This window comes from Rhagoletis pomonella, unplaced genomic scaffold (assembly GCF_013731165.1).
Source record: "Rhagoletis pomonella isolate Grant_MI unplaced genomic scaffold, Rhpom_1.0 Rhpom_scaffold_03261, whole genome shotgun sequence".
NCBI lineage: Eukaryota > Metazoa > Arthropoda > Insecta > Diptera > Tephritidae > Rhagoletis > Rhagoletis pomonella.
In genome coordinates this window covers 1-13,799 of record NW_023461813.1, presented here as the reverse complement: position 1 = coordinate 13,799, position 13,799 = coordinate 1, and the positions used below count along the sequence as shown (strand labels likewise).

General features: G+C 35.8%; 1 protein-coding gene across 1 annotated transcript; it reads right to left on the bottom strand.

Annotated features, from left to right (window-relative positions):
* Positions 1-429: 429 nt before the first annotated feature.
* LOC118754048 (uncharacterized serine-rich protein C215.13-like) lies at positions 430-3,859 on the bottom strand (the record flags this gene model as incomplete). Its single annotated transcript, XM_036488916.1, is given in 2 exon segments — positions 430-2,508; positions 3,439-3,859. A coding segment is annotated over 1 exon segment (1,680 nt). The 3' UTR covers positions 430-472.
* Positions 3,860-13,799: the final 9,940 nt, after the last annotated feature.

The window sequence follows — 13,799 nt, the reverse complement described above, 5'->3', positions numbered from 1 at the left end:
TATGTCTAAAAATTATGTCCGGTTTTCAAAAGTACACAAAATTATGTGAAGTTTTCAAATGACAGAAAATGTGTAATTATTTTTTTTTTTGTCAAAAAAATTTTTCCAGTTTTAAATAGCCAAAAAATTATGTCCAGTTTAAAATAAGCAAAAATCTATGCCCCGAGTTAAGTGTCCAAAAATGCACCTCTGGTTCGTACTTTCAATAGTACAAAGGCAAGTAAGACTCTACAAAGCAGAGAATTCTCAATCGCATTTCTCGATTTATGTACTTATTTCCACAAACCAGTGATGCGTATGTATGATATGTATACGTATGTAAGCATACGTACATTCGCATTGCACTGTTAATATATGTATAGGAAAACTGTATAATTGTACATCCAAACATATGTACATACATATGGAGGTGTCTGTAAGTTGCGTAAAATTGTGTAAGCTCGCTTTTTGTGCTCGCCCTGCCATTTACTACTTACCCAACAAAAACGCCCGTATCGACGTAATGAGTGTAGTAAAAAATCGTAACGACCGTTATGGCGAATAACGCCAGCACACACCGTCGCACATTGATAGCCTTCAACAGAGGCATACCGAAGCAGCAGCGAGCAATTAAATGACTGCAACAATTACACACCAATGCAACGGCGCCGGATGATGACCCGTACCCAGCGCCGGACCCCGACCCCGACCCCGACACCGACACCGACACCGAGTACGACGATGCCAATAAAGAGGCACCGTTGGATGTGTACAGAGCGGCGGGTGAGGAGGCCGAACGCGCTGATGCTGGCGACGCGGACGATGTGTAGTACGACGGCGAAGAGTTTGGTTGCGTTGTGGCAGCTGGCTCGTAGTTATTGCTGGCGCCGGCGCTGCTGGTGGTGGTCGTGGTGGTTAAGGTATGGTAGAAACCTTTGCTGTTTCTCGCCAAATTGGCATTACTATTGCTGTTGCCATTGTTTGGCCTGCTGGTGTTTGCGTTAGCGGTGGTGGTGGTAGAATGTTGGTAGGCGGGCGCTGTGGCATCAGCATCGGGCAGGAGTGCGTCCGTGTCGGACGCAGATGAGCCATTACTCGTGTCACTATTGCCAAAATATTTCAAGCTATTACCAGGGCGGCCATTGCCATTGTTACTCGTGCTGCTCGTTTTGTTGCCGCCGCCGCCGCCATAACTGTTGCCATTACCGGTGGTCATGTTGGCAAAGTCGCCACAACCATCGCCATTGTTGCTGCTGCCCCGACGACTTTGTGTGCATAGCTGCAGTGTTGTTGTTGTTGCTGCCGCTGTTGCTGACGGCGTCGGATACGGATGCTGCTGTTGATAATTGCCACTCCAGCTATTGCCACCATTTCCACTAGCGTTTCCTCTTCGGCTACCAACTTTGGCATGCGGCGTCGCTTTGGCATTCGCATTCACTACGTCCATGGCTGAAGCTGTGGCTATGACTGTGGCTGCTGGTGATAAATGCATTTCCGCGCCTTCCAAATGTGTTTGCCAATTTTTCATCGTCGTCGCCGCCGCCGCCGTCGTCTCTCTCGATGCTGGGCTTACCGCAGCTAGACGTGTGGCTGGTGCAGCTGTGCTGGCCGGCGTTATAGATTGCGCTGTAGATGAATGCTCGTACCACGGCTCTGCCGTTGGCTGATCTTCCAAGCGCCATTGTTGCTGCTGCTGTTTCTGTTCAGGCTGCCTTTGCGCCAGCCACTCATTACCGTTGGCATTTAGTGCCGCCGCCTCGGACGTTATGTCAACTGCCTTTGTTGGCGTGCGCGTTCTCGTCGTTTGATTTATGAGTCGCTCATATTTGAGCGATTTCCCCGGCAGAATTTTAGTCATGCGCGCGGCGGTATTCGGATTGCCGCGTGGATTTTCTTTCACTGTAGCAATGTTTGTGTTCATTTCAGTTGTTATACTCGTCGACTGCTGGTTGAGCACGGAAGTATTTGTTAGTGTTGTTGGTCGTTGCAAGCGCTTTATACGCCCGCCTGTCGCGCTGCGCCGCGTGTCACCGCTCTCAGGTTGAAAGCCTGCTGGGCTGCTGATGGATTTTGGTGTTGTTTGCAGCAATAACTCAGTGTCGCCAGCAACGTTATTGTTACCGTTATTACTGTTGATATTTCGTCTGCGATTCAAACGATTTGATATTGTCATTTGGTTAGCTGCTTGCTTTGCTTTGTTGATTTTTTATTTTAATTTTCGAGTATTTTTTTTTTTTAATTTCTTTTTGGAACCTTTTTTTCGGTGGTGGCGTTATCGTTTCTGCTTATAACGGTTTCTGCTTTTACAGTATTCCGTTATGCATTTGTTGGCAGCAGTAAGATATGTTTCGAAGCTTCTTTTATTTCGTAGGGTGCAAGTGTGGTGCTCCTAGGGGGGTTAATTCTATTGATGGCACTGATAGTTTGAGTTGTCTGAAACTTTGCTTTGAATTTGAGTTGTGCGTTCACTTATTTTTTTTTATCTTATCACAACAGTGGTTTAGTGTTTGAAAACAGTTAAGTACGGCACTTGAAAAAGTAAAATATATTTAATGGAGCTTACTTATACGATATATTAAGTTTCTTTATACAATACTTATGTATATTTTTTTAATTTTTTCCCCATTTATTTAGTTATTCCTTTCTTCCATAAAAATAATCCTTTTAATAAATACATTTTAAGGTTAAACTTTAACTTTTTGGAAATCATTATTTTGGTCTTTCGAAAATTTTTAGCGTTTTCAAAGTTGAGTTTATAGGTATTTGAAAGATTTTAATTTTTTAAGTTTTTAATTTTTTGAGTGTATTTCTTTTGCAAGTTTTGAATTTTTTGCAAGTTTTGAATTTTTTGCAAGCTTTGAATTTTTTGGAGTTTTTTGTTTTTTGAAAGTTTTTGTTTTTTGAAAGTTTTTAGTTTTTTGAAAATTTTCAACGTTTCGAAAATTTTTTACAAAAAAAGGAAAGTTTTTAGCTTTCAAAGCTGTATTTTAAATTTAAATTATTTGAAAGTTTTTAATTTTTTATGGAAGGTTTTAATTTCTTGAAAGTTATTTCTTTTTAACTACATTATTTCAATGTTTTTGATAGTTCATGTATTTTTTGATATTTTCTAATTTCTGAAATTTTTTTATTGTCATTTTTTAAATATCTAATCTTTTGAAAATTTGAATTTTTTAAATTTGAAAATATTGAAATTAAAAAAAAATTAATTCTTGGAGACTGCTAAACTTTTCTAATTTTTCGAAAATTTTAATTACGAGTCTTAATATGTATTTGAATATTTTATATTTTGTGAGAACCTTGTATTATTTGAAAGTTTTCACTTGTTTTAATTTTTCTAATAAATTTTGCCCCAACATGCATTACTTAATCTAAAAGATCACACACTGTTACATGAAGATTTAAACACACAATTGAACGCGAATTTTCATACACTTATATTCTCTTGTCTATATTTACATTTAAAGGTATAACCTCAAAACTTTCCACTTTTTTGTCCCACACTGAAAAACTGAAATTTTGCCAACTTCCTGCGCTTGCTACTCTACTCAGTTTTTCTCACAATACTAAACTCGGTTTACAATTGCAGTCACGTCGCCATTTGATATGCTTCCAAATTTTTACATATTCAACACTTTGCCTTTGCGCATGCGCTATGGCCATTTTGTGGACTAACAGCTCTTGTCAAATAGTCGTTGCACTTAGCCACGTTGTTGTTGCACACATTTCGGTAGCTGAATTCTGTTGCTCTCGGCAATTTTCAATATTCATTGTCGGCATACTTAGTCCACATGTTGCAAGTTGTCAAGTTTCATTTCACATTCACTTATGAAATCTGATTTATATTTGGAGCGCAAACTTAACGGTTGCCTTTATTTTTTTTTTGTTTTTGTTTGTTTATTTATAATGCATGCTACTATATTTTTTTGTTGTTGTTAATGCAGTTGACAGTCATTGTCCATTTTCAGCTTACAATGCATTCGAGTTTTATCACACTGCATCACATGAGATTATGGCCTTATATGCGTATATACATATGTATGTATGTATGTTAAGATATGGCACTTATATATGTATATGGCATTCGTTTCTCATTTAAGCTCCGCTTCTCCAAAGCGTTTCGTATTTCGCCATCTATCGCCTTGCACTAATCCGTCGCCTTCCTTGCCGTCGACTTGTTCCGCTTCAACTGATTGCCGCTCAGCTTGTCAATTGTCAACTGACCGACCAAGCGATCTAGTGTGTCTGGCCTCATCGACAATTCGTTATCTGCAAAAATAAAAAGAAAATGAAAAATTATTATTATAAATTATTTAGTTTGTAGAATTTTTAAAGGCACAGTTCATTTTGCTATCACTTTCAATAGTCATTGCAAAATTTTGTGTTAATATTTTTATACGCATAAATAATACTTTAAATGTGCAAATACTTTGCTAGTTTTTATTTGTCACGCAGAGGTTCTAATAGCGGACGAGGACGGACGTAGGGGTGGCAGATGTGTGGATTTCAAGTGGTCTACGGTTAATTAATGGCGGGTATGTGTGTCAGTATTATTTACATTAATTACTTAATAGTGTCAATAGAGAATGCTTAGCATTCAGTTTTTGTTGTTCTTATGGGCGGCATACACGGTGCGTCTGACTCGCGAGTCACTTGTATACGTGTTGACTCGCCTTCGACTACTTAAAGTTGCATCATTCAGCGTCATGTCGGGAGTCAAGTTGGTGTAACTAACACATATTTATTTTCACAAACACATCCAAACCGACTCACGAGACAGACACACGGTGTATGCCGCCTATTATACCTACTAACGATACCATGCAGGTATCGATACTTTTACTTTGACTTGGGAAGTAGTATCGAAAGAGAGTAACGATAGCCGAAAAATATCGGATCTAAAGTATCGATACCTATTTACTTGTATCGATAATTTTGACTATGAAGGTATTTATTTCGTATGAACTGAGATAAATTTTATTTTTTTAGTAATAAGTTAATTCTGTCTCTCTCTCTCTGTGGTCACAAGCCACAACAGCCTTAAGCCGCGAGGTTGACTTTAGTATAATGCGTCATTCCTTTATTAACTTACGCCACAGCGATTTTTTTTTTTTTTTAGATTAAATGGTGAGTTGCTGGCACAATAACTAGTTCTTTCGGGTTCGTTTAGCAATGGTTTTTCAATAGCAAGTGTGCCATTTTCAATCCCAGGCTGGAAATGGAACATTATATGTATTAAAGTCAACCTCTTGACTTAAGCTGTTATAGCTTGCGACCACAGAATTAGCCTCTGGAAAGAGAGAAAGGTCTTCAAAAAATTGCCGGCGGGACGGGAAAAAATCGTTAGCACTTCTTAATTTTAAATTAGACAAAAAAACGAACGGCAAAGCAAAACAGAATAACCAGAAAATATCAGATCGTTGAGTAGGGAAAATATGTAGAATGTTCAAGGACAAGATATTCAAGTAAGTATATTATTTAAAATTAATATGAAAGCTATGTGAATTTTATTTAATGATAGATATCTGGACCCACAGGATCTGCGGTTCAAATTTGGAAAACATCGAGATGGAGGGGTTCGAAACCACAAATTTAATGTCAGCATGGGCGGGATCGGGATTGAATATTTAGTCACGCGCCCATCTCTAGTTTATATGTAAGTGAGATCATTTCATTTTAAAATTTCGCACGACGTTTTTCGTTAGTACTCTTAGTTATACTAACACTATTAGCTATATTGGCAAATAAATGGGCCGATCCGAGAATCAGATAGACGGCACTTGCTTCTGAAAGTATTTTCGACAGAAAAGTACTCTTTTTTGAAAAAATGTGGAACCTATCCCGTTTTTAGATGAGATGGTGAAGGGAGAAGAATCTGTTTTAATTTTTTTATTTTTTTTTTTTTGTTTATGAGGACCGGAAATAAATTTTTAATTTATACAATATTTTTTGTTTTTGCTAATATTTAGTAGATGATTATCCCCAACCAAAAAAGTCTCCGGATATGATACTGTGCTTAAACTGCTTTATTCCAAACGACAGAGAAAACTAAGACAATAAATTTTTATTCGCTCACAGTAAGATATTAACGTAAATTAATGCTAGTGTGAGTATATCAATTTGTCGTTTGTATTTATTTGACTTCTCTCTGTGAGAAACCGCAAAATCGACACTCATTCCCATCGGTACTAAATACAAGCAATACGAGTAATTATGTACTTACATATGTAGTTACATGTACTACATATATACATAAATACATACATGAAAACATGAAACAAATTCCTACACGCGCTCTGACTGCACGCTGACATATGAAGAAGGTGACAGCGACAATTGATGATAATTATAAAATACATATGTACACGCATAGGAGTGTTTAAAATCTAAGCGAATCTAACCGTTTGATAAGAACCGCCGCCAACACGACAAGCAACCGGTCACTTAGACTTTTAATGAGTTTGTAAAGTGACGCGGTGCTATGGAGAGCGTCAAGCGATGACGCATGCGTCTAATAGCGCCACCAAAAATGAGAGTAAAGACTATCAGTAAGTAAATTAGAAAAAAAAATATGTCCATAAAAAAATGTCGAGGGTTCAAACCGCTCATTCGATTTTATTATTCAATTGCCTTGAAAATTTACTTGTCCGTGAAATTATTTTTATGTACACTTCGCTTCACTTGAATAGCTACAAATTTTTTGCTCAAGATCTGAGCACGTGTTGATTTTCTTCAATATTCTTAATGTTATTTGAGCTAATTTTTTTGTTATTGTTATTTTTATATAAAAATATATTCTAAGCTTTAACCAAAACCTTGTAAATCACCGCTTCAAACTTTATACAAAATTTAGGAAAATTCAACAAGTTTTCATCAAAATTTCAACTTTTTATTCTGAGTTTTTTGAAAATATAAAATCGCGTTGATTTTTGAGATTTTTTTTTTGTGACGGATTTTTGCACTCTTTTCATATAAGTATGAATTTTTTCTGAAATAAAACGTGAGATACCGTCAGCAATAAAATTTCAAAATATCAGCACAAGTTTTTGCAAATCGCGCTTGTTATATTAAAAAAAAAAACGAAAAAGTAGACTGCAAAAAAAATTCTCAAAAGTCAGCGCAATTTTTTCAGCCTTTTGAAACTTGCACTTCATTGGACTAAAATTGTATGGACTATAAAACTGCATACCCAAAAATTGAAGTTTTGATGAAAATTTGTTGAATTTTTCTAAATTTTTTATAAAGTAAACTATGATTTACACGGTTTTGGGTAAAGCTTGGACGATATTTTTATTTAAAAAAAAAAACGAAAAAAAAATTAGCTGGAAAATATTACGAATATTAAAAAAAAAAACAAATTCGTCATTCTTCTAAATGAGATTCAAACGAAGCTGCTCCTATGCCCGCAAGTCCAGATATAAGCTTGGATCTTGAGGGAAAATATGTGTACCTATTCAAGTGAAGCCGAGTGTACACACACATATTTGATTTACGAAGTATTACACTACACATTCACGTAAATCATGCAAGCAACAAATTATAACAGTTTTAAAGTCAATCCGAAAGAGTTCAAACAATAATGCTATTTTTATTTAATTTATTTAATGATAATGAAAACCGCTGAGGACGCACATTTAAACTTTTTGTATTCTCACATAGTGTTGTTAATAGTTTTCTATAATTATGCATACGAATATATTTTAAATTATCGCGCTCAGCCAGCTGCACTTGAACGTTGACATGCACCGCGAATTGTGGTTTCATAGGTTGGCGGTTAGTTGGCAGGAAATGCGGTTTTGGATGGTGTGGGCAATTATGTGCATACGCCGCAAGTTATAGTGTATGCTATACAGATGTTTATTTTGAGATCGGGTGATCCCGATTTTCAGCAGATATTTTCACTCGTTGTGTCATCTTCAAGGTCATTTTTCGAATGGAAAACCAAAACCAATGAAAAAACGAAAAAGGTGGGTTTCATAAATGTAGCTGCGGTTGAGCACCGCCGGTCACGGGGAGACTACGCAGTATCTAAGGTCAGTGGTTAGTCAAAGCTTGTGGCGAAGCCCGGTCAGAATCAAAAGACCACAGCAAGCAAACCAGGCAGTAGGATTAAACAAGAGGTCTTACCTGCGACATGCCTGTCTAAAATTGTGCTGGCCCAGCTATTCCGATTTCAGCTTCGGCAGCCGCAGAGGCCTTCACTATGCCAGGTGTACGCATGGAGTAGAGCGGGGAGGATTTTAGTAATAGAGTAAGCGAAATGATTTTGAAAAAGTCTGTTCAAAAGGGTGCAGAACGTGTGTGGGAACATAGAACAATAAAGGTTTGTCGAGGACTAGCCGCGCACCAGGTGTAAGAGGCAAAAATAATACGGAAGCTCATCTAACGCTCCACCTTACGACAGTTAAACCCACACGGTTTAGAATAGAGGAGCCTTCGTTCTCTGAGATCGCAAAATATCACAATCTATTTGATATTTCGGGTGCCAACCAGGAATTTGGGTTAGCCATTAAGTAGGGCTCAATGGAAATAGGACAAGGGGAAACGTCGTGCATCGTGATCAAGGCAGCTCATAATAACCCACCGCCATTGTGGGAGAAGGAAGGCTGGTTCCATGACAATAATAAGAAGACCCTGAAATGATAATAAAGGCACAAAGGGATTAATTATCGGAGGTCGCACACAAAACGAGGTTAACTTCTATGGCGTTCTTATAAAAGATTTTCTCTATGAATATGTTTCAGATATAAGGAGCTAAGGCTAATCTGTTGATATGACGACGGGCACAGATATACCATTTGTTTTGGCCCCTAAAAACGAACTAATACCTGGAGCCTCTTGGAAAGAAAGTATGTTGTTAGCTTTTCTAAAAGGGAGTGCTGGAGAGATCCAGACGCTATCTTTCATTAAAAGCCTTCTACACTGACGGCTTTAGAACTGAATATGGAGCTGGGTATAGATGGCATCTGAGGATAACTTCAAATGCTTTACTGCCTTAGGTACTATAATGACAACGGTGCTTCAATCGGAAGATTGGATAATTGGCGAAAGGTGGAGCGGAGAACAAATCAGTATCTGAAGTGACAGCCGAGCTGATCTAAAGGCCTTGGAAAGCACTCGCATATCTTCAAATATAAGCAAGGAATGAAAGTTTATGGCTGAATTCCGTTGCAAAATTGCTCAAGTTTGAAGTTATGCTGGTACCAGGCAGCCGTAGTTAGTGTTTAAGCTGATGAACCAACAGATGCATTGACGACAAGGTGTTCTTAGGAGCGTCCAATTGGACTTTTAAATCGAAGCATCGCAGGAACTGTCCCATACATAAGGAGCATAACAATTAACACCACGCGTCCCTCATTGGTGCAATACTGACGAGATGCACAGCAACCGTTGTTGCCTGTAGAGGACAGACAGGTCGGTGGTGAAATTCGTTCTCAAACAGAGGAGCTACACACAGAGAAGGACACAATCCTTGTGGACGACATATGGTCAACATAGTTATCATCGACGACCCACTGCGTCCGTCTTGTTCGCCTTTCGCCAGACTGTGGTGGCTAATTTTTGGGTCATATGTTTTAAGAATGAACGAACAACATACATTCGCTTTCCATAGGCAAACTACTAAGATTCATAAGTACAATGAGCTATCGTCTTAATTTTTTTCTAGTCCTCAACTATTACAATGCGCAATACTGCCTAAGTGCTGGTAAAAGCTTTTTTTTTTTTGTCTACCAATAATTCCATTCCGTTCCACGACGAAGGCAAGTGTTCAAGTTTTCCTTTTTTTCGAAAAATCAAACCTAAAAACCAAAATTTTCTCAACTTTATAAGTTTGCTTAGATTTTGGACGAATCCCCGAATACCGAGTTTTCGGGACCAATATTTATCATTTACACTAACATCCCACACATAGTCTTCGTTGTTGGCGAACTTGAACTAACCCTCACCCATGCACCCTATATAAAATTAAATTATGCACCAAAAATATGCGCTTATATACATATTTATTTATGAAAATTTTAAGATAATTTAAAATATTCGAGCTGTAATGCGTTTAATTTTGTTAATATTTTATATTTATTGTTTTCAGTTATTTATGCGTGGCAACATGTTGTTGACAATTTTCATGGAAATGCAATAACGGAAGGTAAGTGGCTATAAAAAATATGACTGGAAGGAATAAATAAACACACAGATATCGGAATTGTTATTTTAATAAATATTAATAAAAAAATTTTAATTTTAATTACAGCAAAAAGAATTTAATTTTAATTACAGTAAAATATTAAAATTTTTGGGTAATAAAATTCAGTAGCTTGAAATTTACTGGTACCTGCATTCGTACATGAAATTTTAAGTATTTATTTTTTAATCAAAGATAAATTAAAATTTTATTAAAAAAATTTTCATAAATATTTTCCATTGGATTTTATTGCATTATCTAGCGAGTTTGGACTAACTAAACTTGCAAATATGTACATATGTATGTAAAAGTTCGTGTTTACATGAAATTCATGAACATTTCTGAAATGGATTTGCCTTGTTCTTAAAATACATTTTTAATTATCTTTATTTGCTCTATTTTATGAAGATAAATAAAATTGCTTATTTTAAATTTTTTTTGTATTTCTTTTTGAAAGCTCTTATCATATTTTCCGTATTTTATGCATTCATTTTCATATTGCAACAAATGCGTACAATGAACAGAAACAAAATATATGCCACACGAACCATTGCAATAAAGTCTCATGAAGTGGCAGTGAAAATGAGTTTAAAGCTAAATGTAAATCCCCACAAATCCATTGCTATGCCGCAAATCCTGATATGCAAAAACAAAATACAAAAATATTGTAAAACAAATGCATGCATCAAAGCGCATGGAAAACACAATCTGCACATTTGTAGGTATGTACATATGTGCATTAGGGTGGTCCGAAAATGCATGTGGGGAAAAAGTAAAGTCGGAATTTGTATGCTCTCACCCCCTAGGATTGTTCGCTACCTTTATTTTTTTATTTCGAAATCAAAAAATTTTTAGAGATCGCTCAAAGCGCTCTAAGTATTCCATATATTTTATATGGGTAAAAAACAACTTTTCGTGGAAATGGTATAGAATTCTTGAAAATCAATATTTTTCAAATGGAAAACTCTGTTTCTCTTCAGGATATTCCCAATAATAGTGCCCAATTGTTTATTGACAATTATTTTATATTAATTATATTTTATAGGTCCCGTCAAAAACACCCATAAAAAATAAAAAAACTTTCATACTAAAAAATTGTTAAATATTGGATATTATTATTGAAAGTCTCCTGAAGAGAACCAGAGTTTTGCGGTCGAAAAATATTAATTTTCAAAAATTCTATACCATTTCTACGAAAAAGTTTTTTCCCCATATAAAATACATGGAAAACTTTGAGCGCTTTGAGCGACCTCTAAATATTTTTTTATTTGAAAAAAATAAAAAAAAATTTAAAACATTTTTTTTCTATATATGTAGAACAATTCTAGGGGGGAGACCAGTAAAGTTCCCACATTACTTTTTTCGGACCACCCGAATGTACGCACATACATAAGTACCCACATGAGTAGGCACGAGTACCAATAGCAAATGCAAATAACAAGTTCGAGGAGGATTGTAGGCGGCAACCTACATTTTCGTACAAACAACCGCAAATCTACACTCTCGCAGCAATATCAACAGCAAAAGCTACAAGCGTAGCATAAACAAAAGGAATAAAACAAATGTTGCGCCAAAATAAAAATATATATATATACATATGTACATTAATAAAAAAAAAATTAAAAAATAAGAGGCAAACAAGCAGCCGTAGAAAAAAGAGCAAAGGCGAAGGCAAACGGAACTACTCGTAAGCCAAACTACAGACGAAATATCAGACAAATAAAAGTACAATATTTTTAACTAGACGAACATACATACAGAGATATTGTGTGAAGAATGTGCAAGTGTTTGTGTTAAGTTGGGGAGAGCAAAAAAAAAATATTCAAGAAGTGAAAAGTGGAACCTCATCCACACAAATCGCTTCGCCTCATCCATAAAACTCAATCTTTTTGCTTCATGGAGATGATTATAAGGCGATCTACTAGGGCTGGGCGTTTTATTAGGAATTTTTGACTATTCGGAAAATTTATATAGTCGAATATCTGAAGAAAAAAACCGAATATCCGGTAATCCAGGTATCCGAATATTGTTTTGATATTCGTATGTCCAAATAGTATATGGATAGATATCCGGATACTCTAATCTAATTGTTTGTATATGTATTAATGTAGTGTTCTAGTATTTATTTTGCTACTGGATATATTCGGGAATTTTGAAACCAATTTCACGAATCCGCTCGAATATTTTTCGAACGAGATATACGGGTAACCGTAACCAAATGAACGGATAAACGAATTTCCGGATAACCAAATGTAAAGAAACAAAGGAGATATCCGAATATGGGGATATCCAAATGAACGGATATAAACCGCGTATCCGGACTAATCGGATTTTAGCCGTACCCACGCATATCGGGATACTCGCATAGTCAAAGCCGCAGTATCTACCGTATCTTATTTCGACTTAAAAAGGGAAAAGTTTAGACTCATTGAATAATTTATTTTTTTCTTAATTTTTTTTTTTTGTTACTGTTAATTATTTCTTCAGGGAAAGATCAGGGAGCTTCCCAGTAAGATGTCTTAAAATGCATTCCTCGTATTTACTTGAAATGTTTGTATGGCAGACATAGAAATTTCAGAAAACGAACAACAAAGATCGAATTTTTTTATCCGGGCTACTCCAATAAATCTTAAAAAAATCTAGGTTCTATATTTACATAAAATTTAGACAAATTTAACGAATTTTCATCAAAATTTCGCTGCTTTAAGTATTAATTTTCGACAAATCTTTTGTGGTATTTTGCAGCCGATTCCATGGGCTGTTGAACTTGGGTTTATGCGAAACACTTAACAAATAACGTATGGCTTTACCGTTTGCTCATCATCATAAAATAGAGTCCTTTACTTATTGGTAAATACTTCTGACGGGGTTGGGGTGTGATGTACTTAGGAATATATCAAATTGTAAATTTGTTTGATTAAATTTAGAACTTTAACAAACTTTCCCAGTCACTTTTTGAGCTCCCCAATTTCGAATCCCATACCAAACTAGAATCACAAAAAGGTAGCCTCCTGCCCGCGTATACCTCGCCAATATGTATATTACAATGGCAACGTCATCCCAAGCGGCAGCATGAAAAGGGCAGTAACTGTGGGCACAGGCACAAAAAACGAAAAAAAACAACAGCAGCTTCATCGGCTAAAGAAGGCCGTGACCACTTACATTCGCAATTTCTTTTATAAACACACACAAATGTACAGGCGCAGTGACTCTATCCTACATAAAGTTACTCAAACAAGTGTTCACATGTTGAATTTTTTTTTAAATATTCTAAACGTTTTATGAGTAAACTTTTTTTTTTAATTTTTTTTTTTTATATAAAAGAAAAGAAGAGATTTAGAAAAATTCAACGAATTTTCATCAAAAATTTGGAACTTTTTAATAGAAAATTTTAGGAAATTGTTTGAGTATGCAGTTCTTTAGTCCATAAGCGGCTAATAAATAGCGATAATTTTTTAGATTTTTTTTTCGGATTTTTGCGTTTTTTTTTTGCGTGGTGTTACTATTTTTTTGCGGACGGTCTGTGCAATTTCTTCTTTAAAAAATGCATGTCTATATGGAAAAAAGTTAGAAATTTTTATGAAAATTTTTTGAATTTTTCTAATTTTTTTATACAGTTTTGAAACATTGATTTATA